The sequence below is a fragment of the Macrotis lagotis genome, chromosome 2 (assembly GCF_037893015.1).
Source record: "Macrotis lagotis isolate mMagLag1 chromosome 2, bilby.v1.9.chrom.fasta, whole genome shotgun sequence".
NCBI classification, from domain to species: Eukaryota; Metazoa; Chordata; class Mammalia; order Peramelemorphia; family Peramelidae; genus Macrotis; species Macrotis lagotis.
The window spans coordinates 233,652,557-233,678,886 of NC_133659.1; the positions used below are offsets into that span (position 1 = coordinate 233,652,557).

General features: G+C 34.7%; 1 protein-coding gene across 4 annotated transcripts in view; it reads left to right on the forward strand.

The window, feature by feature from the left end:
• ARHGAP44 (Rho GTPase activating protein 44) overlaps window positions 1–26,330 on the forward strand; it is a 114,517-nt gene that overhangs the window by 20,389 nt on the left and 67,798 nt on the right. For all 4 annotated transcript variants that reach the window (XR_012476014.1, XR_012476013.1, XM_074225156.1 and 1 more), the window contains exons 5-6: window positions 11,608–11,725; window positions 20,841–20,909. Coding sequence is in view for 2 of the 4 variants with exons in the window: in XM_074225156.1 (XP_074081257.1) it covers window positions 11,608–11,725; window positions 20,841–20,909 (187 nt within the window). In the remaining 2 variants the exon portion in view is untranslated. The remainder of the gene's footprint in view (window positions 1–11,607; window positions 11,726–20,840; window positions 20,910–26,330) is intronic.

Below are 26,330 nucleotides of genomic sequence, written 5' to 3' on the forward strand. Positions count from 1 at the left end.
CCCTGACCTCAAGGATCTTGTAGTCTAACAGTGAAAAAAAAATGTGTATCCATATAACAAAATTAAAACAAGATAATCTTGGGTAAAAACATCAATGACTAGAGGGAATACGAAAGGCTTTATTATCAAAGATAAGTAAATACAAAGAATATACACAGATAAGCAAATGTAAAGAAATTTGATAAGGTGGAAAGTATCAATAACTGGGGGGTAAACTTTATAGAGGATAAGATACCTTGACTTAGCTAAGGTTTCTAAAAGGTAAGGATGGAGTATATTCTAAATAGATGGATGTTTTATTCATATCTAAACAATGGCATGGGAATTAGAGATGGAATGCTGAATTTGGTGACCAGATGGTAGGTTAGTTTGCTTGTAAAGATAAACACATGAAAGAATAATATGAAGTCTGAAAATATAGCCTAGAAACTGGATTAGGATGCTTACTACCTACATATTATTCTTATTTAACTTCCTTGATCCTCAGTTCTGTCACCTGCAAGATGAGGAGAGTAGGGGCGGCTAGGTGGCACAGTGGATAGAGCACCAGCCCTGGAGTCAGGAGTGCCTGAGTTCAAATCGGACCTCAGACACTTAATAATTACCTAGCTGTGTGGCCTTGGGCAAGCTACTTCACCCCATTTGCCTTGCAAAGAAAACCTAAAAAAAAAAAAAAGATGAGGAGAGTAAACAAGATATCCTTTTAGTTCTCTTCCAAATTTATATCTATGATGTTATTATGCTAGATATTTGTATTTTATCCTGGAGACAGCAGTGAATTACTGAAGGTTTTAGATCAGGAGACTAGAGACATGTTGAGAATTCTATTTTAGGAATAGTTTTGGTAATTGTATGGAAAATGAATTGAAGTTGGGATAGACAAAAAGTAGGGAGACCAATAAGGAAACTGTTACAATACACCACACAAGTGATGAGTATCTGAACTAGGATGGTGATCAGTCAGCTACACTTCTATTTTGGTCAGAATATACTCAGAATATTATCTTCAGTTCTGGTCAGTAGATAGATAATGTATAATGATATAATGAATAATGAATATTATAGGAGACAACTGTGAAATATGCTGTGGATGTAAAATTGATGATTGATTATGATGGGGGAGAAGAGGGAGTGAAAAAGTCAAAGATAATAGCAGAATTGCATATCTGAGTAATTGGAAAGGTAGGAGTATCCTCAGTAAAAATATGGAAGTTTAGATGAATTGCTTTGGGACAGTATATTATAAGTTCCAGTTTCAACATGTTAAATATGAGATTTTAATGGGACACTTAGGGAAAACTCCTGAGTCAATAGATTTCAGTATTTCCCTGGATGATGAGGCCTTCAAATCTAGTTAATGAAAGGGCATATTTGGGGTACCCACCCTTACTTTTCAAGCAATGGGGGTCACTGCCTTTAGTCCCCTGTTTATTTTAGCCCCTCTGACTTGTCTTCTTAAAAAAAATTTCAGGAATTGAACTCTATATGACATCTATTTCGGTTCAGGTTGAGGGACACATAACAATTTATTGCAGTTTCATCTCATCCCCAAGTGTACTAAGTATCACTGATTGTTTGGGTGACCATCACTCCTTGTTAAAATCCTGTAAAGATCTCTTATTATTTGTTTTAGAGAACTTTGCAAGATGCCTCTTAAGTTCTTTTTTTTATCCCTACAGTTTTCTTGTTTACATCCGATATGAGAGTGCTTCCTTATTTGTAGCAATATTTTTATATTCAAAATTAGAAACTTCTCTAATAGGCTCTTTAACTTTTTAATTAAACATTCCGTGTTCTATAGAACTTTTTGAAATCATCTATTTTCTGCCTTAACATATAATTCTTCTGATTTTCTAATACTTTAAAAATAGTCTCTATGGATCCAATATTTTTCTTTTATTCAAGAAAAGATAACATTCCTTTATGATCCTTGTATTTTCTAAAATTTAATAACTGTTAGATTTTACTCTTCTAGAATGGTGCCTAAATCTGATGAATTTAAAGCAGTATCTCTTTATCCATGAATTGATAGATACTCTAGAACTATCTGGGATACTGCTATGAAATGGGAAGTCCTTTGGAGGTTATTATCCTAGAAAACCTGTCTTTAAGATTTCTACTTAGAAGCCTCTGTCTGACCTCTATAGTCTTCCATCTTTAGCATATAATTGGTACCCAGATAAACCAGGAATTTTTCAACTTCTCACTCTCAGTAAGTGACTAAAGATCTTGTGAAACAAAATCTCAAGAGTCTAAAGTTTTTGAAAATTATCTTATAAAATCTATCTCTTTGTATCAGTGTTTGTTTACTAATGTAAGAAGATGTATCCTTAGAGTTCATATCTATATGCTTGCCTCCTCCATCTAACCTAAACTGTAAGATTGGAATAATATTTGTAATATTCTTCAAAAAATGAGTAGAGAGAAATTTATTACTATATAATTTAAAGTCTTTTATTGAAATTGAATCTAGTTTAGTAAGGTTGATAAGCAACTATTTTAGTAACTGAAATTAGTGGACTAAGTAGCCACAAGTTTTCATGGACAGATTCCAATTTTTCAAATTATGGGACTAAAGAGGAAAATTATGAGAGGATTGCCCCAAGGTGTCAAGGTAATTTCTTGGTCTGTGGTTCTAAATTAGTTTTGCCCCCTGCAATGCCAAGTAAGTTCCAATTATTTGAAAAATAATATTTTTCAAAGAAGCCTGTCTATAACATATCACAAAATGAGAATACAGGCCTTGGCATATTGAATATGGGTATGTATTCCATAAAGTTTTCTTTTCTCTAGGCTGAACATCCCCAATTCCTTGAACTGATTATCTTATGCTATAATTTCCAGTTCCATCATCATCATCATGATCCCCTACTGTAGATAACCTCTAACTTGTCAGAGTTCTTTTTTAAAATGTCTTTTTAAAAAGACAGAACTGGGGGTGGCTAGGTGGCATAGTGGATAAAGCACTAGCCCTGAAGTCAGGAGTACCTGGGTTCAAATCCGGTTTCAGACACTTAATAATTACCTAGCTGTGTGGCCTTGGGCAAGCCACTTAACCCCGTTTGCCTTAAAAAAAAAAGACAGAACTGACAGGTTGTTGTCCATTTGTTCTGTTTCTTATAACCCCTATGGATTATAATGTCCATGGGATTTTCTTGGAATAGATACTTAGGTGTTTTACCATTTCCTTCTGTGAATTAAAGCAAACAGAGGTTAAGTAACTTGCCCACATATCTAGAAAATGTCTGAGACTGAATTTGAACCTAGGTCTTCTTGACGCTGTATAGTTCTATCTACTCTCTAGAACTAAAGATAATATTACAAGTATAGTCTGATTGAAATAAAGTAAAATGAGACTATCATTTCTCATATTTTAGAAATTATGTCTCTCTTTATGCAGCCTGAGTTTACATGATTTTTCTTGAATACTATCTAGTTGCCATTCAGGGCTGCTGGATAGTTCAGTGGATAGAGCTCTGGGGCTGTTGATCCTGGGGAAATCATTGAATCCTATTTGCCCCAGTTTCCTTATCTATAAAATGAACTGGAAAAGAAAAGAGCAAACCACTGTATTATCCTTGCCAAAAAAAACCCAAAAACCTTAAAATGGGGTCATGAAGAACCAGACATGCCTGAAATGATTGAACAACAAAAATAAAAATGTCATTGCCATATTCCTCCAATGAGCTCACATTTTACCAAAATCTCTAGATTTTTATTCCTTTATGTAAATTATGTTGTCAATAGTATGTTTGTGAAACTGATTTTGTGAAGTCAAATTAAGGTCTTTATTTTTATCCCTATTAAAATTCATCTTTTTCAATTCAAGCTGGAAATTTTTAGATCCTGACTTTCTCATCCAGGATATTAACCATCCTTTCAACTCCTTGTCATCTGCAAATTTAATGATCACAAATTATTTGGTTCCATGAAGATTAATAATAAAAATGCTAGAAGCATGGGTCCAAGAACAGATTGTGGGACATTCTAATAAAGACTTTCCTCCAATTTGCTATTAAATCATTAATAATTTATCTTTTGGTTCAGTCACTCAATCAGTTTCAAATCCACATAACTGTACCTTCTCTAATTCAATCTCAAGAATATAGAGAGAGACTTTGTCAAATGTTTTGCTGAACTTTAAATGTACTATGTCTATGTCATTCTTCTAATCTACCAGACTAATAACTTTATTTTTTAAAAATGAGAAAGTGTTAGTTCGGCATATCCTGATTTGAATGAATTCTTGCTGATTCTTAGTAGTTACTACCTTTTTATATTTCTATTTACAAACTATCCACATTCTAAAATATTGACAGAAAAAAATCCAAGCTCTTTCCTTATTTATAAACTCCACCTTTTTCCTTTTTCTTGAAAGCTGGGACATTGTCCTTTTCCAAGTATACTCTTTCATCACCATAATTTTATTGGTCCATTTACTCTGTTGCTCTTCTTTAACCTTTCATTTTCCCCCAATCTAGCTTTATATAGAATCCATTTTTTCTAACATTCATTGAAAGCCTTAAGTTTATTCTGTTTAATATCCTTGATTGTTCATCATAAGTCAGAATTTTCTATTTACCTTATATTACCTTCCCTTCCTTCCATCTTCTCTATGCTTGTTTTAAATTTATTCATCACTGTGTTTCCTATGCATCCACACTGATTTCTATAAACTGATTTCCTTTTTCTTCATCAGCAGATTCATATGAGTTTATGTTATTAGAACTTTATTCTGGAAAGTTGCCCATCCTTCTTCTAATTTCCTGGTGGGATTTTTGGCCATTGATTCTATTCTCTATTTTCTTTCTGAACTCTTTTCTCAAAATTCTAGTGTGCATCTCATTGCTAAGCTCCTTTTCTATCATAAATTTCTTCTTTAACAACCAATTTCTCCTTTGCAGTCAGAATGAGATCTAGCATGACTACTCTCTTGTTACTTTTTTTTACCTTTTGAAGAATCATTAATATACAAGAAAAGAGCCTATTGAGTTTTGAGTGAAGAGCAGCAACAAATATGAGCATAGCTGAAATCCTTAATTATAACCCATTGCCAGGTTTGTGAATGTTTTAGAAATCCTTGTCAATTTCCACCCTTTTTGTCCATTAAAATATTCATTTTGTTTCTTTCTATATGTATTCTTAAACTAATATTCTCTATCATTCTTCTTCCTTTTCTAATATCTCACATAAGAATAAGCTTCTAAATATATAATGCTATCTGTTTTCCTTGTGATGTATTTAGTTTCTTTTTTGATGTAGTATATCATTCAATAGTAATATTCTATACATGGATTCAAAGGACTTAGAACTAGAAGGGATCTTAGAGTTTATCAGATTCAGCACCCACCCTCCTTCAAAAGATATTAGAACTGAAGTTCAGAGACATTAAATGATTTTTTCCAAAGTCAAAGAGTTAGTAAGCAGAAAAGGTATGATTCAAACCCAGGTCTTCTAATTAGAATTCCAAATACTCCTACCCCCCCCCCCACAGTCTAGCAGCTACTATAATACTGAAACTGAGTTAGTCTTTTGAGATTGAATTTGATAATTCAGATTGTATTATGCTCTTTAATTCACCTTGGTCATTTGTCATACCCAAATACTACATACTTATGTAGATATGAGATTGTGATTTTTTTGAAAGCTATTTAATTTTAAATTTTTTTATATATATAGAAATGAAAAAGGACAGAAAACAAAGATATTATAGGTTTATCATGATGGAGTGCTAAAGCTTAGAAAAGCTGTCATGGGAAAAACTAGAGCAACAGAAAAGATTAATTTTAACTATACTGAAGAAAAACAGAGGATCTGAGAAGAGATAGAACTGCATCTTAGATGAATGGGATAAAGTCAGCAGATATTGAGAAATCAAAACTCTTTAACTATTATTTTGCTCCTATTTTCCTTTTACAAATCTTCAAAACAGAACCAGTAAACCTCTAGGTTTTCTCATTTATATTTATATTTCTCAATATCCTTTGAATACATTTAGGCTCTATGATGGCAGTTTTTCATTTATCCCCATTAGCATGTGCATGTCAATTTACTTTTCTAGGTTTCTCTGGACTCTTTTGTTTATATTTCAAAGTTCCTACTCAGCTTTGATCGTTTCATCTGAAATGCTTGAGAGTCCTCTATCTCATGAAATTTCCACTTACTCCCCCCCACAGGATTATACTTAGCTTTGTAGAGTAAGTTATTTTTGGTTCTAAGCCTATTCAGTTTGCTTTTTTTGAATATTGTGTTCCAAAGTCTCAAATTGTTCTTTTTTGGTACCTGAACTGCCTTTTCTTGGTTACTTATAATATTTCTTCTTTGATATAGGACCTCTGGATTTTGGCTATGGCATTCCTGGAACTTTTGCTTTTGGGAAGCAATCAGTGGATTCTTTCTATCTTCATTTTGTACTCCTCATTCTGTCAATTTTCATTTATGATTTGAAATGTAGTGGTCCAAGTTTTGTTTTAAGTCATGGTTTTTCAGAGAGTCAAATGTTTCCTAAATTATCTTTATTTTATGTATTTTCTAGGTTTTTCTATATATATATTTTTTCTCCTATTCCTTCAATCTAGTTTAAAAATTTTATTGTAATATTTTTAATCTTATAGAGTCATTAGTTTCTCTTGGACTATTATAGATTTTTAACGATTTATTACTTATAAGTTTTACTACTTTCTTTTTTCAACTCTTTATTCTCCTTCCAATTTTTTCCTCCAGAGCTTTTTTTTCAATCTCTTGCTTCATTTATTCTAAGCATTTCTATATTCCTTGAGATAAATTCATTTTTTCTTTTTTAGCTTGCACTTATAATAGATTTACTTTCTTCTCTTGGGAGGAAGGAATCTCTTTTTTTTTAAATAATAATTGGGTCTTCTTTGGTTTACTCATCTTTTTGGCTTTATTTTCTGAATTGGGGCTTTGTGCCAAAGTGAATGCATCCCCTGTTGCATATTTGGGTGGACAACCCTATTTAGTCTCACCCTGGTTCCTTTTACTTTCTGAAGTTAGGTCCCTCTGGATCTTTGAGGTTCAGAGTGACATGCATTCCATGTCAAGCTAGATTAGCAAGCATTTTTAAGTGCATGTCAGGAACTTTGTTAAGTGCAAAAAGAAAAATACTATCTGCTTTTCAGGAATTTATATTCTCTTTTTTATCATTTAAATTTTATTTATTTTTCTAATTATATGTAAAGATAATTTTCATTATACTTTTTTTGTAAAGTTTTCTCCCTTCCACCCTAAGACAACAAGTAGTTTGATATAGATTACACCTGCACAATCTTGTTACACATATTTCCAAATAGTCATGCTGTGAAAGAAGAATCAGAACAAAATGGGAAAAACCATGATAAGGAAAAAAACAAATTTTAAAAAAGTGGAAATAGTATGCTTTGATCTGTATTCAGATTCCATAATTCTTTCTCCAGATGTGGGTGGCATTTTCTTTGACAAGTCTTTTAGAACTGTGAGAAGAGTCTTTCATAGTTGATCATCACACAATAGTGCTGTTAAAAATGCACAATGTTCTCCTGGTTCTGTTCATTTTCATTCAGCATCAGTGAGGAGATCATATTCTATGAAGAATGGCATCACATAAAAGGGAGCTGAAGGGGTTTTGTTTTGTTTTGTTTTGAAGAAGGGACAGCAATTTACAGAGAATCAGAAACAGAGGTGGGAGAGGAGTGGAACATGATTGTCCTGATTCCTGCTATAAAAAATGGAAGTTCTGGTAGGAACTCAGCAATGGGAGAAGGGCAGAGAAATATTCCAGGGTAAGAAGGTCACAAGTACTGAAAGAACTTGCCCAGTGGGAAGGCAACTTGGGCATGGGGATGAAGTCTAGAGATTCGTAAGCAGAGCTAGAAGACAGTTCTAGGAAATTTCAGAGTTCCTGGGCCTGGGGTGTCTTGGTCACCCTGCAACCAGCCTAGTCCAATACTACCTTATTGCACTACCATTCTCTGGCTTCCAAGGTCATTATCAGGAGGCTTTTTGACTACCATGGGTCTTTCTTGAGCAACCCTGACTATATGTGTCTCTGGCCTTGTTCCATCATGCTAGGTCACCTATTTGCCCGTGCTGCCACCAGCTTTACTGGTATCCCTCTTTCCCATTCCTCATGGGTTTTTGTTTAACTCTTTGTGCAGTTTTGAGGTAGAAGAAGCTACTTACTATAGTTTCTTATTGGACTTTTTGATCATTATCCAGTCTGTTACAAAGTTCAGATTTTTGTTAGAGTAGATGTATAGGATCTTGGAGGTCTGCCTCCATTTTATATAGCCATTTTGGTTGGAAGTGCCTATTTCTTCATTCTTCCTACATTGTAACACTTCTTGATTGATTCATTCTATTTATGGTATTCTGCCCTTTCAAGTAGAAATATTATCATCTTTTCCCCATTGAGTTTACATTCAACACCATGTAAACAGATAAGTAAATACAGTATAATTTGAAGACAGAGAGAGGTTTAACAACTGAGGACATTAGGAAAGGTTACTTATATGGATAGCATATGAGGAAAATTAAAACACCTAAGTGGCAGTTAAAGAGAGAGTAAATTTGCTCTTTGAGAAAGGGTTCCAAACCTAGCTTTTCCTATACCTCCTGCCTAAAATCTCTGAATTCAGAAGGATCATGAGACTCCACTGTCATGGTTTGCATTTATACTGAAAACCAAGATCATACAAACTTTTGCTTGTAAGTACCATAGGAGGTTTCTGTTTTCTTAGGGAGGCATGTGGTTTAATCCATGGAAAGTAATGGAAACAGGAGATAGAACACTGAGTTTGAGGAATAGTAGGTGGGCCAGTTTGCTTGTGAAGCAAGTGTGCTTGGCCTCACTGTTCCAGAACCAGAAAGGCTATATCTGTCAGGGTTCTAGAGTACCATAAGGAGCCAGGGTATCTTTTTTTCTGATGTTTTCAACTTGAACTCTGACTGTGTTCTTCCTTCTATTAGGTGTCAGTGTCTAAAACCCCAGTTCCATATAACCAGTTAACATCAATTAGATCTCCTTCAAAGATATATAACAAAAATTTAACTATTTCTTAGGGGTTCACTCTCTCCTTAGCGGGGTTCACTCTCTCCTTAGCCTATCTCCTTCTCTGGGGAGAAAAGGCTTAGCTCAATTTCTATCAAGTTCATGTTCAAATGTAGCTTTCAGCTACATGTCTCAGCTACTGCTGAGCTAGATCCTAAAGGTTACTCCTTGTTCTGGGAAGATAAATGCTTATCTGGCTTCAAATGTAATGCTTGTCCTTCATTTTTGAAGAACACCATGACATCAGGGAGTTGAAACTTTGACAAGCAAATGAATTGAATTTAAGTGATCCCTAAATTTCTAAATCATCAGCCTCACTTTCTCCTCCAGAACCATCTGGGTCCAGTAGCCTGATATGAATCAGGACAACTAGAGATGGCTCTGGATGTGAGGCAATAGGGGTTAAGTGACTTGCCCAAGGTCTCACAGTTAGTATGAGTCAAATATCTGAGGTCATATTCAAACTCCCATCCTCCTGACTCCAAGGCCAGTGCTGTATTCACTGTGCCATCTAGCTGCCCCATATCTCAAATGCAGAAAAAACACCAAGGCAAAAAGAGAATAGAGGTCAGCATTTATAGATCCATGTCTCTAGAGGGGAGGGGCAGTTAGGTAACCCAGTGAATAGAACACTGAATCTGAAGACAGGGGGACCTGAGTTTAAATCTGGCCTCAGACACTTAATAAATTACCTAGTATGTGATCTTAGGTAAATCACTTAACTCCAGTGCCTTGCAAAAAAATCAACCAAGCAAACCTAAAAATGTCTCTAGAGGGGAGAAGGCCCTTATCCTTTCCCTTTACAGCATTGTCTTTCACTGAATTCTGTCAGCCCAGTCAAATCAATACAAGATAATAGACGAGGCTGCCCCTGGCTTTTTTGAATGGCTAATCAAAGCCTCTAATCACATAATTAGCTAACCAGAGGCAATTCTTGAATTTCTACACATGCACCACTGTTTCTCTAAGGCACTTCCATTACACATTGTCACAACTCTCCTAGGAGCAGGTTCCCTAACCTTTTCTACATGATAAGACATAGCTAAGTTATGTTGCACATATAACCCACTTATATCTGGTATATAGTATATTAATAGGAAAAAAAGTATGTAAAGACAAATTGGAACCAGATTGTTAAGGGCTCCAAAAAGGAAGGTGAAGTATTAAGAAATAAAATATATAAAGACTAAAGAATATTATTTAAACAAATAAATTATAACATAATGAGCCACTGAAGATTCTTGAACAGAAAAGCGAGACCCATACTTTAGAAAGTTATTTGAAAAGCTGAGCATCATTCTAGGTTCACTAGAATTCAACTTGATTCTGTCAAATCATAAGAGTGACTAGCTCTTTGAGAAGCCTGGAGTTAGTCATACCCTAGGGGAACAACATCCAAGTCATAGGATACTCTGGTTTCCAGTAGATACAATCTTCTTGGGTTTCCTCATTGATACAAATCAGGCAAAATTTGGGCAGTGGAGTCTAACCTGGTACCTCAGATAAAAATAATTAAATTCTCTGAAGGAGAAAGGCAATGAAAAACCAGAAAGGGCAGATGTATTCGTTTTCAGAAGTAGTCACTGCTGCTTAAGACAAAGAGAGCTTAATTGAATGTGTCATCAAATGGTACACCCCAACTACTCCAGAAATTACAGATAGTGAACAAGTACAGAAAGCAGTATCCTTCCTAAATATCTATTTAGGAAAATATGTTAAAGGTCCTCAACTAGTTTTATTGACTTATAAATATAGTGTTTCTAAGGGTTTTATAAACATTTCTGTGCAAAGGATGGCTTGAAATAAGGAAGAACTAGGAAGGAGCTTTATTAGAAGACTTAAAAGAGTTCAGACAGGTGATAAGAAATACAAGTCCAAATCATATCTACAGAAGAATTTTCTCAGTCATATAGGTGACAAATGATTATCCAGTCTTTGTTTGGATACCTTTAGCAAGTGGGAACTCACTACTTCCCAGGATAACCCATTCAATTTAGGGATAGATCTGTTAGGAAGTTTTTCCTGAAATCAAACCTAAATTTATTTCTGAAACTTCCACTATTTTGCAGGCATATATACTTCATTGGAATGAGATTTTTGTGTATTTTTTTTTGCAAAAATCTTATTTACTTAAACTATCATATCCATGGAGCTCTGAGACTAATAGCAAAGGTGAATGTTACTTATTTCTTCAGGAGACTCTCTCTAAAGTTGAACATTTCCCATGTGATTCAAATTTATTCATAAATTGGCCTGATTCTTTGAAATTCTTCTCTAAAAGAGAGATAGGAAATAGTATCTTTGTTTTTCTGGAGATGAAATTAACATAGGAGTTTAACTAGAAGTTGTCCCAGTGTAATGAGGACTTGAATATCCAGCTCCTGACTATACATTTTTACTTTTTATTTTAAACACAGGGTAACCTTGAGGTCTGGCCAGCAACTTCCTGGGTAACACTTATAATAAGGTGTTCATAAATCCTGGAGAACTAAACTCTTCTAATCCCTATATATGTAGGACCATAATCCTATGTCATACCTCTTTCTCTCGTTTCCCACAAGGTGGCAGCAGACCTCCAAATCGTCTGGTTTGTCCAGCAACTTGCAGCCAACAGGTGCCAAAGCTGATGCCCTCAGGGAAGAAATGGAGGAAGCTGCAAACCGGGTGGAGATTTGCAGGGTAACTACCCCCCCATCTTGCCCTTTTTTCTCTCTTATCTAAAGGCATAGCCAAGATATAGAGACTTGATAGCATTTTTAAAAAATCCATCTTTTGAGCTGAATTTCATTGTCCCTAGATACCAAACTTCTAATTCTTTAATATATTCTTGTCAAGGATTCTTAACCTGGGGTAGGTGAACTTTTTAAAATTAATATTATGATATCCATATTTTGTTATGATTAATTCCTTTTATAATACTATATATTTTATACTTTGAAAAAACATTATTCTGTGTGTGTATGTGTGTGTGTGTGTGTGTGTGTATGTGTGTGTGTATTTGGCAAGTCAGTGGGATTAAGTGATGTGCCAAAGGTCACACATCTAAGTATTTATGTATTTGATATATATATTTGTATGAATGATTTTATTTTAGATTTTCTAAGGCAATAGGGTTAAGTGACTTCCCAAGGTCACACGGCTAGGTAATTATTAAGTGTCTGAGGCTGGATTTGAGCTCAGGTACTCCTGACTCCAAGGCCAGTACTCTATCCTCTGCGCCACCTAGCCACCCCCTAGAAATGATTTTTTATACATTACTAAAATATTCTTGTTTGAGTAAACATAATATACCCCCTCCCCCCCAAAAAAAATATAGACCCTCATGAGCAATAAAGTAAAGGAAAGAGAAAAAAATAAAAATAAAAAATGTGCTTCAGTCTATGTTCCAACACCACCAGCTCTGTAGCGGATGGATCATATTCTTTATGATAAGTCCATCACATAAACTACTTCCATATTTTTTCCACCATTGCCATTGCTGATCACAACTCCCTCCATTCATACCTCCCCACTATAATATACTATATTTTTTCTCTCCTTTCACTCTGTCCCTCTTCTTAAATGTGCTGTAGGGTAGCTGAGTGGTGCAGCAGACTGGTCAATGGCCCTGGGGCCATACCACCCCTTAGGCCCAGCAACCACCCGGCCCTGTGGTCCTGGATAGGTCATCCACTCCCAGCCCCTCGCAAGAAGTAAAAAAAGAAAATGTGTTATATCTGACCACTCTCCCCCAGGGTCCACTGTCTCCTCTATCACTCACATCCCCCCCTTCCCCTGTCTCCCATCTCTCCTTTTTATTCTAGATGCCTATACCCCATTGAATAGATATGCTGTTTCCTCTCCAAGCCACCTCTGATGAGAACGAAGGTTCCCTCATTCCCCCTCGCCCTTCCATATCATTGCAATAATAAAAACTTTTATTATATATGAAATATCTTAGCCTATTCCACCTCTCCTTTCTCTTACTCCCATTACATTTCCCTTTTAGCTTTTGACTCCATTTTTACAAAATATTATATCTTCATATTCAGCTCTCTCCTGTGCTTCATCTATAAAAGCTCCTTCTACCTGCTCTACTAAATGAGAAGTTTCATATGAGTATTATCAGTATCATTTTTCTATGAGAAATACGTGTAGTTCATCATCATTAAGTCCGTCCTATTTTACCCTTCTCCTCCACTCTCTATGCTTCACCTGAGTCCTGTATTTGAAGATCAGACTTTCTGTTCAGCTCTGGTTGTTTCAATAGGAACAATTGAAATTCCCCTGGTTCATTGAAAGTCCCTCTTTTCCCCTGGAAGAGGACATTCAGTTTTGCTGGGTAGTTGATCCTCAGCTGCATTCTGAGCTCTTTTGCCTTCCAGAATATTATATTCCAAGTCCTTACAAGCCCTTCATGTAGTTGCTGCTAAGTCCTGTGTGATCCTGACTGCAGCTCCATGATATTTGAATTGTATCCTTTTGGCTGCTTGTAATATTTTCTCTTTGACTTGGGAGTTCTGGAATTTGGCTATAATATTCCTGGGGGTTGATTTTGGGGGATCTCTTTCCGGAGAGAGATTGGTGAATTCTCTCAATTTCTATTTTGCCCTCTTCTTCTTCTTCTAGAATATCTGGGCAATTTTCCTGTAGGAATTCTTTAAAAATGAGGTCAAAGCTTTTTTCCTGATCATGACTTTCAGGATCCCAATAATTTTTAAATTATCTTTCCTGAATCTGTTTCCCAGATCAGTTGTTTTTTTCCCAATGAAATGTTTCACATTTTCTTCTAATTTTTCATTCTTTTGGTGTTGAAGTATCGTGTCTTGACTTCTTGTAAATAGCTTCCTTTAACCCCATTCTAGATTTGAAGGATTTGTTTTCCTCAGAGAGCTTTCTTTTCTCTTTTTCCATCTGACTAATTCTGCTTTTTAAAGCATTCTTCTCCTCAATAACTTTTTGAACTGTTTTATCCATTTGACTTATGCTGGTTTTTAACATGTTATTTTCTTCAGCATTTTTTTGAATCTCCTTGACTAAGCTGCTGAATTCTTTTTCATGTTTTTCCCAAATTTCTCTCATTTCTTTTCCCAATTTTTCTTCTATCTCCCTTACTTGATTTTCAAAATCTCCTTTGAGCTCTGTCATAGCCTGAGCCCAATTTCCATTTTTCTTGGAGTCTTTAGATGCAGAAGCTTGGACTTCCTCATCTTCAGATTGTGTATTTTGATCCTTGGGATCATAGACAATGTATTTCTCTATGGTATTCCTCTTTTTTCTCTGTTTACTCATTTCCCTAGCTTGTGCCTGGTTTTGGGGTGCTTCCTGAGCTTTTGAGTATTATTGGGACACACCCCCACAAGGATCTCAGTGTGTAAAGCTCTGTCTTCCCTCCTCATCTGTGAATGACTGCAAGCGCACCCCTCTGCCACGGGGCTGAGGTGGGGGGGCACTGCTGTTCTATGGGGGGCCTAGACTGTGATCAGGATCTGAATGTGGTCAGAGCCTCAGAGTCCTGTACCAGGGACAGAGGACAGACCTCAAAAATCTCCCTCCACTCCACTACCTTTGGTGGGCTGAGCACTCAGGGCTCTGCCTGCTTCTGTTTCCCAGATCTGGGCTGCTCACTGAGTGCCCTGAGGGCTGGGCTTCATGTGCTGCTCTGGCAGAGGTCCACTCTGCTGATCTTTCAAGGTGTGCCCAGTGCTCCCCAGGGTGTAGGTCAGGAAATTGCCCCTGCTGCCCTGAGCTGCAGCTCCCAGGTTCCCTGGGGCTGCCTGCAGGAGGCTGAAATTCCTTCACTCTGGTGGACTACCCCTCTAACTCCATGGAGTGGAGCCTTGCCACTATTTTCCAGGTTACCTTGGCCTGGAGAACTGCCTCATTGGATCTTTCTGTGGGTTCTGTGTTTTGAAAATTTAGTTAGTCATAATTTTATGATTTTTGAAATATTATAGAGAGAGCACCTAAGAGAGGTTCTTCTTCTGTTGCCATCTTGGCTCTGCCCCCCTAAGTATTTATTTATTATGTGTCTGAGGTCAAGTTTGAACTCAGGTCCTCTGACTTCAGGGCTGGTACTCTATCCTCTGTGTCACATAACTGCCCTGAGAAAACATTATTCTACAGAGATAAAGGCTTCACCATAAGATTATCAAAGGGATCCAAAACAGAAAAGAAGGTTCTTAGTTAAGGGTCTACAGGACACTGAGAAGGAAATTTGATTTTGTGCTGGACTAGAAGATACAAACTATTTCTCTTAGTCCTCCTGCATGTTGAAAGAAGAAAATGTTTATTGTGCTTACCTTACTTTGTTTCCCAGTCAGTACTAGTTTAAAAAACAGAAACAAAAATTAAAAACTTTTATCACAAAATCCTATAGGGGACTCTGGCAGTAGGTAATTAAAACTTGGTATTCATTATTATTATTATTATTATTATGTTTTATTATTTATTATTATAGTTTTCATGTTTGACTAATCCCCTTTCCTAATTAGAAACTGTAGGAACTATTATTCTCTTATTACCTTGAAAACTCTCTGTATCAAAATTAAATATTAGATTTTTGAGAAACTAACTCCTAAGAGTAAAACTACTCACTTTTATGGAGGAAATGTTCCTTTTTTAGAGTACCATGGCAATCATGTTTCCAGACTCATTGAATACTATGGTCTGTAATAAGGAAAAGTTTAGTATTTAGGGAAAAAATGTTCTCCATCAGCTCAAAATCTTCTTTCCCCCAAGTACAATATTGAAGAATAGCAATGCTTGTTATTTAAAGTAGCTCTTCCCAGGGGGTTAGAATCATGTTTAGAAATAAAATCACATAGTTTCACATAAGTAGAGTGAAATCAAATTTACAACAGGTAGGAGATGAATAGAGTTGGTGAAAAACAAAGTAAATTTATTGAAAAACAAAGCTAAAAATAAAGTAAATATGAAAGCCCAATCCCTTTGCTACATAGCCATTGCCAATTCTATAGAAGAAATACTCATCACACTCATTCACCCAAATGGACATAACTGTGGAGCCATATTTTGTCTGTATTTTGTCTGTGCTCAGGAGAACCTGACTTCTTTAGTTCTTCCTTTCTTTACCTAGAAAGAAATGATAGATTCAAAAGAATTCATTACCCTGGCAATTCACATATAATGAATCTAACAAGAGTAATACTAATATTCTTACAGTACAGATAACAATATCTACCCAATGGTTGTTGTTCAGCTTAAGTATTACTTTTCTCTTTTCTCTCCTTCCTGTCCCATTTTTTGTTTATATTTTCTCCCATTTTCTATCATAATGATTTTAGCTTTAATTTTTATATCAATGGATCAATTGCAAAAATATATATCATTCAGAAATTTAGTTGGATAAAAACCTCCTGAAGTACATTTATTTTTCATCTCATTATCTTACTAATACTTAACATTTGGTATATTTATAAGGTATACCATGTTAATGTGGTCAAATTAATTTCTCATTAATTTATTAAAAGACCTCTGATTCTAATCTAAGAAATCATCATTTTACTTGAGATAATAGGTAAATTAATATTGTTGACTGTTTTAATATCTTAATCTCACATTTTATAAGATCATATATTCTTTAGTTAAACATAAATTACTCATTTCACAAGGAACAGCTAAATGAACAAACTGGGATGTTTGTGGAGGTTAGAAGGTGATTGGTGCTGAATACAAACATTCTTAGCAAATGAGAATGGAATTTTAATAATTGGTGTTACTCATCGTGCATTAACTCCACTCTCTCAATTTTTCCCCATCCTCTAACAGCAGTGATCTGTGACCAGCTTGAACAAAGGCAATAACTGGTCTCAGTGCCAATTATTTTAATGTTTAAAAATGAAAATAAAACATCCTTGTCTTGAATCACACAAGGCTGCGTTCCCTCATCTTTCTTCCTAGAACTTACTAAAGTGAAAAAGAAACAAACATATTAGAATTAATTTAAGGGGAAAATGCTCATTTTAACATCATAATTCACCTATATTCCCAGATGTAGACTGAAACAATAAAAATTACATACCTGTTAACTGAATTAGGAGTAGAGATATTATCTATAGCAACTATCCACTCCTACCTACAATGATATTTGTTAAAGGTATTGCTGCTTTGGTTTGAAATTTTATTTAATAAAAATAATCCTTGACTCACAATGTTTTATATGTGCCTTAGCTATAATTTATCTTATCCATATTAGATGTAGATTAAAATAGAAAATTTAAGTTTGAAAATTTCATTGATTAAGTGAAAATACTCTCCAGTTAGAATTAGCTTAGAATTCTAAGCTAAAACTGGTAAGAAAAATCTGACAGTCAAAAGCTAAAGATTAGTTTTTTTTAAATTGGGGAAAAGAGCATGCTCAAGAAAATGATCACTGCTTTTAGTCTATGGGACAATTACAATTGATGATTTATCTCACAATATCTGCCTTTCCCATATTCTATGTTATAGGCAAAATGACTTCCTTTCTGTTCCCTAGAATCAAATATTCCATCTCCTTTGCACAGGCTTTCCCCCATGCCTAGAAAGCACCCCTCCACCTATGCCTTTTAGAACTTAACTTTCTTCAAGGTTCAATTCATGTGCCATTTCCTTTACATAACCTCTTCATTAAACCATTTAATTTTTAGTATTCTCTCCCAAATCAAAATATGCTATATTTACTTATATCTTTACTTGTTGTATCCCTCTAGTACAGGGTTATCTCCTTGAAGACAGGAGAATGATTTTTGATTTGAAAAGAATATAACCAAAATGACTTAAAAATTTGTTATCCAAAATAACTAGCATAATAATAAAAAAAAAGCATCCACCAGCCCAGACATATTCAAGTCATCGGGTCCAGATGAACTACATCTTAGGCTACTAAAAAAATTATCAATAATATTGTTAGCAAGAACTGAAAGGCATGATTATTAATGATCATTGAAAGATCATGGAAAGAGACCAGCAAATAACCAAGCTTTCTCCCACAAGTACCCCAGTAAAGACTGTGTCAAAGCATTCAACGGAGTGATGATCAGGAGAAAGTACAGTGGTTCATTTTTCCAAATCAGATTAGTATATATAGAGATAGCTAGAAGCCTATGGATGCTGGGGAGGGGAGATTTAGAACAAAAGACCTAGGCTGGGGTCTTGAGCCAGCAGCAGTGCCACTCTGAGATCCAGGGAGCATCACAGAAGGCTATGGCCTGTGCTGTCAAATTAGGTAAAGAAATAGGAAACATTTAGCTGCTATGTTCATCTGACAAAGGAAAGAACTTTATCTAGCATTAACAGAGGCTTACAGCTGCAGTTCTGAGGCAGAGAGTAGGCAAAAAAGACAGTAGACTCTATTCCCCACAGAGCTGATAGGTGGATAGCCTAGGATTCTAGTGTATACGTAAGCTGGGATCTGAAACTATGTTTTAAGGCAATGATTGTGGATCAAGGCTGTTTGTATCTTTCTTGTTCTGACCTCAGAACATGATCTAAGCTTCAGAGCTAAGACTGAGTTTCAAGATGAATAAACAGAGCAGGAATCTGGGACCAGGGCAAGTTTTATAGTTCTGTACTCTGATCCCTCTAGCCAGCTAGAGGATAGGTCCAGCAACAGTCTACTAGAGCTCCAAACAAGAACTAATGTAGAATTATGTCTCCAAGACTTAAACTGAGATCTGTTGCTACAACTGTGAGACAAATAGGACCCAATGAAAGTTTATAGTTCCCTGACTTGAGATGCTCCTGTTTTATTAGTGATTTTAGTACTCTGAGAAAGCAGCATAGGACACCAAATAATACAGGTTAGGACCAAAAAACGGCCTTAAAATTCCTACCATAAAGGTTCAGAGTCTGACCATAAAACAAAATTAGGTAAAGACAGGAAGAAACAGAGGAAAGAAAGAGGGGGGGAGGGAGGGAGGGAGGGGGAGAGAGAGAGAGAGAGAGAGAGAGAGAGAGAGAGAGAGAGAGAGAGAGAGAGAGAGAGAGCTTGGAGCTAAAAACACCCTATAAAGAAACCAAGAAGAAAATAATTACACAATGACTACAAATGAGTCCATAGAAATCTTGAAAGAAGCAAATAAGTTTAAAAAATATACAAATGAAATAAGAATTCTAGTCTGATAAGGAAAAATTAACATATTACAACAATAAGTGCAACACCTCACAACAAATAACACTCTTTGAAAGTTAGAATGTAGCCAACAAAAGTTAATAACTCTTTAAGAAAACAAAGAAATATTAAAACAAATTCAAAGACTGAAAAATTCACATATTAAGGTATCTCATAAAAAAACAGCAAAACCCAAAACATGATTTTTTTAACACAAAACTGTAGCCATAACACAAAAAGTAGTCAACATACCATATTTCAAGAAATCATCAATGAAAACTGCCTACACTTGATAGAAGGCAAATTTGTAATTACCTAGACTTGGCAATAGCAACTTAAAAGGAGAGTAAAGGCTAGCATACTATATTCCCCAAAGCAAAAGTAAGAGTAACTATAAGAGTAACAAAAACAAGAGTAACTATATGGGGAAACTGAACATATTAGAATAAATAAATGAATGAACTTTTAGTGAAATAGAGAACTTCCAAGCATATTGATTAAAAAGCCTGAACCTTAGAAACTTTGAAGTGTAAAAGTAGATGTCAAGAGAAATACAGAGGGTGGCTAGGTGGTGCAGTAGATAAAGCACCGGCCATGGAGTCAGGAGTACCTAGGTTCAAATCTGGTCTCAGGCACTTAATAACTACCTAGCTGTGTGGCCTCGGGCAAGCCACTTAAGCCCGTTTGCCTTGCAAAAACCTAAAACAAAACAGAGAAATATAGAAAGTAAAATAAATATTTGAACAATTGGATGGGATATAAATGCATGAAGAATTTACATTTCTGTGGGAAAACAAGAAATAAATGTCCTCTCAGAACTCTATAATCTTCAGTGACCATTGAGGGAATGAAATAAGATGGAGAGCCTAAAAGTAGTTTTGTTAGATTTTGATGAACTTAAAAGATCATCAGGAAGGAAAAATAAATACACTGAGAAAGAAAGAGGAAGGAGTGAGCTAATATATATTAGGATGTGCAAATAGAAGGCAGTAAAACAATGAGAAAAGCACTGGAGGAATAAGTAACACAATGTTTGATATAGAAATATATTCAACTCATTAGAGAAACAGGAAGAAATTGGGTTTTGGGGAGAGGGAAGAATGAAAGTAGCTTCAGGAAGTGATTAATTATACACAAAACAAACTCCAGCCTCTGAGGGTAATTTAGGATAAGGGGAAACATGAAACAAAACATGAAAGGATTATAAAAAAGAGAAAGAAATTAGTTAAATTAACTGTCTATGTCTAAGAATAGGATTTGAATCAAAATTTTTTACAATTCATGTACCCTTTTAGAGACTTCTATCCAAGTTATCATTGAACCATTATTTATTATTTTTATTTGTAGTCAGGTATCAAGTTCTGGATTCACCTAACTATACTATTTCACATTTCTCTACTTTGCATGGATAATACCACAGAGAATCAAACCCCAGAGAATCCCATTTCACTTTAAGCTAACTCAAAATGTAGAAAGCTTTTTCTTTGCTTCTTTTAAACCTATGTGCTTTTTTCCTAGTGCTGCCCTTCATGGCTAAGTGAAAAAATACACAAAAGAGTTGTAATATGTCCAAGGTATTCTAACAAAAGCTCCTTCTTTTCATTTTTATGCTGCCTCAAATATTGCATCTCTTATATTTTGTTGGTCTTCTGTTGCTTTCATGACTTTTCATAACTTGACTTGATATTTTGCCCCTCACAGGACCAGCTCTCAGCTGATATGTACAGTTTTGTGGCCAAAGAAATTGACTATGCAAACTACTTTCAAATGGTAAGACTCAAAAAAGTGAAATTATTTTGAAATATGGTTTCTTGAGTTACCATAGCAAGATTAGGAGTATAAAAATGGAAGATAAAAAATGGGGACCTTGACTCTTCTTAGCTTATTATACATGTAATCATATTTACATATGGCAGCATGGCACAGCAGACTGGAAGTTAGAAACACCTGTGCTTGAATCTTGCCTCAGACAGTTTCTGAGTATTACCATAGGCAAGTCACTTCACCTCTCTCAGTTTCAGTTTTCTCATCTGTAAAATAAGAAGTACCAAAAAAATTTTAAAAAATAAAGTATATAAAGTACTTGGCAAACCAAAGAGTTTTATTCAAATGTCAGGTGTCATCTTGTCATAATATGAAACATTAAGCCTTCAGGTTCTCCTTATGTGAAATGTTATTTTTAAGTAAGTTTTTTCTAAATGTCTAAAAGCAAAAAAAGAATCATTAATTATCTAATACCAAATCTTTCTGGCTATTCTCATTTTACATACTAATGGGAGTTTTGACTTTACCTGATTTTTCAGAAATTAAGCCTTTTGGGGGCAGCTAGGTGGCTCAGTGGATAGAGCACTAGCCCTGGAGTCAGGAGTACCTGAGTTCAACCAGCCTCAGACACTTAATAATTACCTAGCTGTGTGACCTTGGGCAAGTCACTTAATTCCATTGCCTTGCAAAAACAAAAACAAAAAAAAAGAAATTAAACCTTTTTTAATAAACATAATAAGTAAAAAACATAAGCTTTGATTCAATTTTGATCAGTCAAAAAAGAGTTAGAAAGAGTAAGAAGTTCTCATGGATTTGAAAGAAGAAGGAGCAAATAAAAGGAAAGGGAAAATAATAATTTGGAATGGATGAGAACTTATAGACAGAAGAAAATAAAGCTGAGAAAATTTTAGTCTTTTTAAGTTGTTTTAATTGTGTAGGCACGACAAAATCCCCCATCTTAATTTAGAAATGACCCTGGATTCTTGAAAGTTAAAATGAAAGATCTGAATGTGGCCTCTAGACATATGCAAACCTACATATCCATTTGGAGATCAATTCAGTTTAGATTTGAGAGGTTTAATACCAGAAGGCTGACCAATTGGTGATGAATTTTTTTAACCCTAGAAACCAATGAACAAAGAAAAAACTAAAATGACACTTAGTCCTGAGTGATCTCCTTCTGATTCTACAATGATAGTGACATAGTGGTAGAAAAAGAAATAGAGGATTTTTAGACTTTATTAAGTTTATTTTTATTACTTTTATCTATTTACTTTGTTGGTATTTCTAAATGTGAGATCTTCAATGGAGAAACTGAATCATAGCAATCTTTACATTATTATTATTATTATTATTATTATTATAAATGAGACCAGAAAGAAGTTGTAGTTAAATGAAAGGTTGTAGTCCTTTGTAGATGCTGATTTTTATCATATCTCAAAAAGCTACAATGAAGATTATTTCATAGAGTATCCATTTGTCTTACATTGTAGCAAGAAAATAGTTGTAACATGTACCAACAGCAGTTGCTGAGGATAAAAAAGTAAAGAGATTCTATAATGAACTTAGTAATACCCTTCAAATGAAATCAAAATGCATTCTGATACATAGTGATGCCTGTACAAAGATGGATAAAGGTAAGGATGATCATAAGAAAAATGTGAAAAGGTATGATTTAGGGAAAAATATGAAAGACCAGACTTGTAGACTATCAGATTTATATTATGAACACTTAATTCAAAAAGCCATTGGCTGAACATGACACACACCAATGATATTGAAAAAAGCAAATAGATTTTGTTTTAACAGTGAGAGATTTGTTATTGATGCAAAAGTTATCTCTAAATCAACTGTCTTTATACAGTTAAAATATTTTGTCCCAGTTAGTAAAACACAAGAATACTAATGGTATACATTTGAAATAACTCAATCCAGAACTATTTAATTTAATAAATTTAATAATTGGTATGAGTCAATGTATTTCAGTAATTATATCAGCACAACTTTATATATGGAGTTTTATTTATTTAAATGAAATCACTGTAAATCTATTGCCATAAGGGTGCACAAAACACCTTTTGTAGCAACCATTTCACATGGTTGGCAAAGGCAACACCAGTTTAGAATATAAAGTCATTTGTAAAATCTTATGAAGGATGAGTGGTGGTAAGCAGTAATGACTGATAGAAAGAAGCAGTAAAGGATAATGTCTACTTTTAAAAAGCTTTCCAGGGGCTCCAGCTAAGTCCCTCAAGAGCAGTTAAGGAGAGGCAGCTAGGTGGCACAGTGGATAGAAGTCAGGAGTACCTGAGTTTAAATCCAGCCTCACCTAGCTGTGTGGTCTTGGGCAAGCCACTTAACCCCATTTGCCTTGCAAAAAAAAAAAAACCTAAAAAAAAGAGAGCAGTTAAGGATGAAAACGGAAGAAAGGAAATAAATAGAAAAAAGATTACTGTAATAAACTTAACATTAAGAACAATGGAACTAACCACACTTGAACAATATGTGAGCCATCGTGTTTGTGTCTATAAATATGGTAAAACTTTCACTAAAAGCTTTATCAGTGATATATCACATTCTTTCCATTTCAAAATTTGCTGAAAGGGAATATAGATATAGAAAACACAGGATCCCATTATGCTAATTATCTGTTGATTTTTGAAAAAAATGCTTTTGATTATGCAGAGCAAAACAAGTCTTAAAAACTCTTTTTCAATAATGTCCTTTCTATGTATCTATCATTCCAGATTCTTTGAAAGATATAATAAATAACTCTCTTCAACAACCCTCTGATCATAAACATCAGGGAAGATATAAAACAGAAAAATGTATCCTTGCAGAATCCAAGTTGAAGAGGTTTTTTCTATAGATAGTGAGATTCTACAAATGATCCTCTGCAAATAGCATTGTGTTGGTTGCATCAAGCTCTGGAAAAAATGCAGAACCTCTTAAAAGAGATCTGTAGTCATTCAAATGAAATTATATGATTATTAATGCAGGAAAGACCACATGAATTAAGAATGTCTGTTGCCAAACTTTCAACATGAATTTAGATACATAGTCTCCTATAGAACTTATTCTTCAGTCTAAATATCTGGAATAGACTGTGGACAATGAGTTAAGCCCAGAATTGAACTGGAGTTAGATTGGGTTTGAAATTGAAGAATTCTTTTTAATGATCTCCAAGCTTCCTATGGAAACAAGAATTTGTGTTTTTTGGATGCAATTAGTGGTCAGTGACTTGTCTAGCTGGTAAGTGTCTGAAGTCAAATTTGAACTCAGGTCCTCCCTCTTCTCTATTCACTGAATCACCTAGCTGCCTAAGCCTATTCTTTTTAATACCATATTCTATGATTATTGAAACATAGATTATAATGTTCTATGAAGAATTTCAAATGAATATCATTCAAAAGGCAATGGGGGGGGGGTAGGGGGGAACATGCTGGAATGACTAACTTGCAATATATAACCAATAAGGAACTTCAGAGAACAGAATGAGGGTAAAAACTGTTACTTTTAAAAGGTAAAATTATGAATTTAATCATTAACAAATCTAAATATTTCAATAGGCAAGGAAATTTATATTAAGAAAAAATGATTGAATGGTCAGATGGGGAGGGTAAAGGGTGATAGATGGATAACCAGAGTGTTCCATCATATATAAAGTGAGGAAGGCAATTTAGCATATTGGTCCATATTGGGTGGACTTTTCTGGTAAAATTCATGGAAAGATAAGTGTCACACAGGATGGTGTGAGAGAGAAATTCTGTACTCAATTTTAGGCACAAATCTACCAGAGGTAAAGTGAATAATTACATAATTTTTGTGTGTTTCTGCTTAGAGAAAATTAGAAAAGGACAGAAATTTCTCCTGCATTTAAAAATGTCATCAGTCATTTTTAAGCCCAATTTATAGTATTCCCAGAACAAAAGACAAATCTCTGTAATAAAAATTAAGCAAGAAGACAAATACTAGGCAAACCAGTACTGAATTATTGCATAGAAAAATTCCCTCAACTTTCAGTTCAGTTCAATCCCTCTTTGATCACTCTCTCCAAAGACTGCTTTTTCTACTGTGTCTATGAACTTATTTCTATTCAGTTAACTAATCAAAGATATTCTTCCTTCTCTTAGTCTGACCATTACCTAATCAGTTTCAGGGAAGGAGTCCTTTCTGACTTGATCAGGGCTCTCCTTTTAGAAATCAATTATCTCCTATAAAAGATTTTGTTGTTAATAGTCAATAAAAAATTTATTCAAACCTTACTATGTGTAGGCACAGATAAGAAAAAGAAAGATCATCCCTGCCCTCCAAGAGATTATAATCTAATGGGAGAAGACAATATAAAAAATGAAGATGAAGTAAGGGTGGGAAGGTGCCAAAGGGCATTTTGCATTAGGTCACAATGTTTGTGGAGTAGAAATCAAGCAGAGGTAGTTTTGGGGAAATGTATAGCATATTGTTTCAGAAGTGATTAATGAAATTTTTTATTCAAATTAGAACAAGAAATTCAGACTAAAATGCTGTGCTAATATTACGTTGTTATATGAAGCCTAAAGAAAAAAGTATGAAGAGTCTTTGGTATTCTTCCACATGGGCAGACATAAATAGGTTATGAAGTGCATCATTAGGAATAGTTTCCAAATCAATGAGATCATAGATTCATTTGAACACTAGACATCAGAGTTGATGATTATATTTTGTTGCTGTTGTTCAAAACTCTAATTGTTCCTTTAGATTTTTATTCTGGCACTTAGTAGGTGTTTAATAAGAGTACTTGTGATTTTATTTTAGTGGATAGAAGTCCATCCTTGAAGACAGGAAGGTCTAGTTTCAGAATCTGATTCCATACACATTAGTTGTTTGATCAAGGGCAAATTACTCTCATATTGCCAAACAACTTTTGCTGACTTGCATCTGTCAAGGGAATTTCCACACCATGAGAGGTCTAGAGAAAGATCATAATACACACACACACACACACACACACACACACACACACACATATACATACATATGTACATACATACATACCTACATGCATACAGTAAGTAATTGAATTATAACGAGATTTTTCCATAAAATTTTGTTATATATATACATATATATATACTTTAAAAACTTATTTTAAATTTTACTTTTGAGATGTTAGACAATTTAGTCATCTATGAATGACTGATACTCAGAGTACTAAGAGATTGTCTTGTCTTTGTTTTGTTTTCAAAGATCTTACTGTTTATCTCATCCTCTATTCAATTCAAATTGCTAAAAGTTAGTCATGGAGTTGTATATGTTGGTTACATTGAATATAAAAACCTGGGGACAAAAAGTTCTGAAGTAAATGAATCAACCAATATTTTATTTAAACAAAACTTGAGGATAGAGGGAAAGGAAGGGTATAGAAAATGATTCTGTATTCAGCTACAT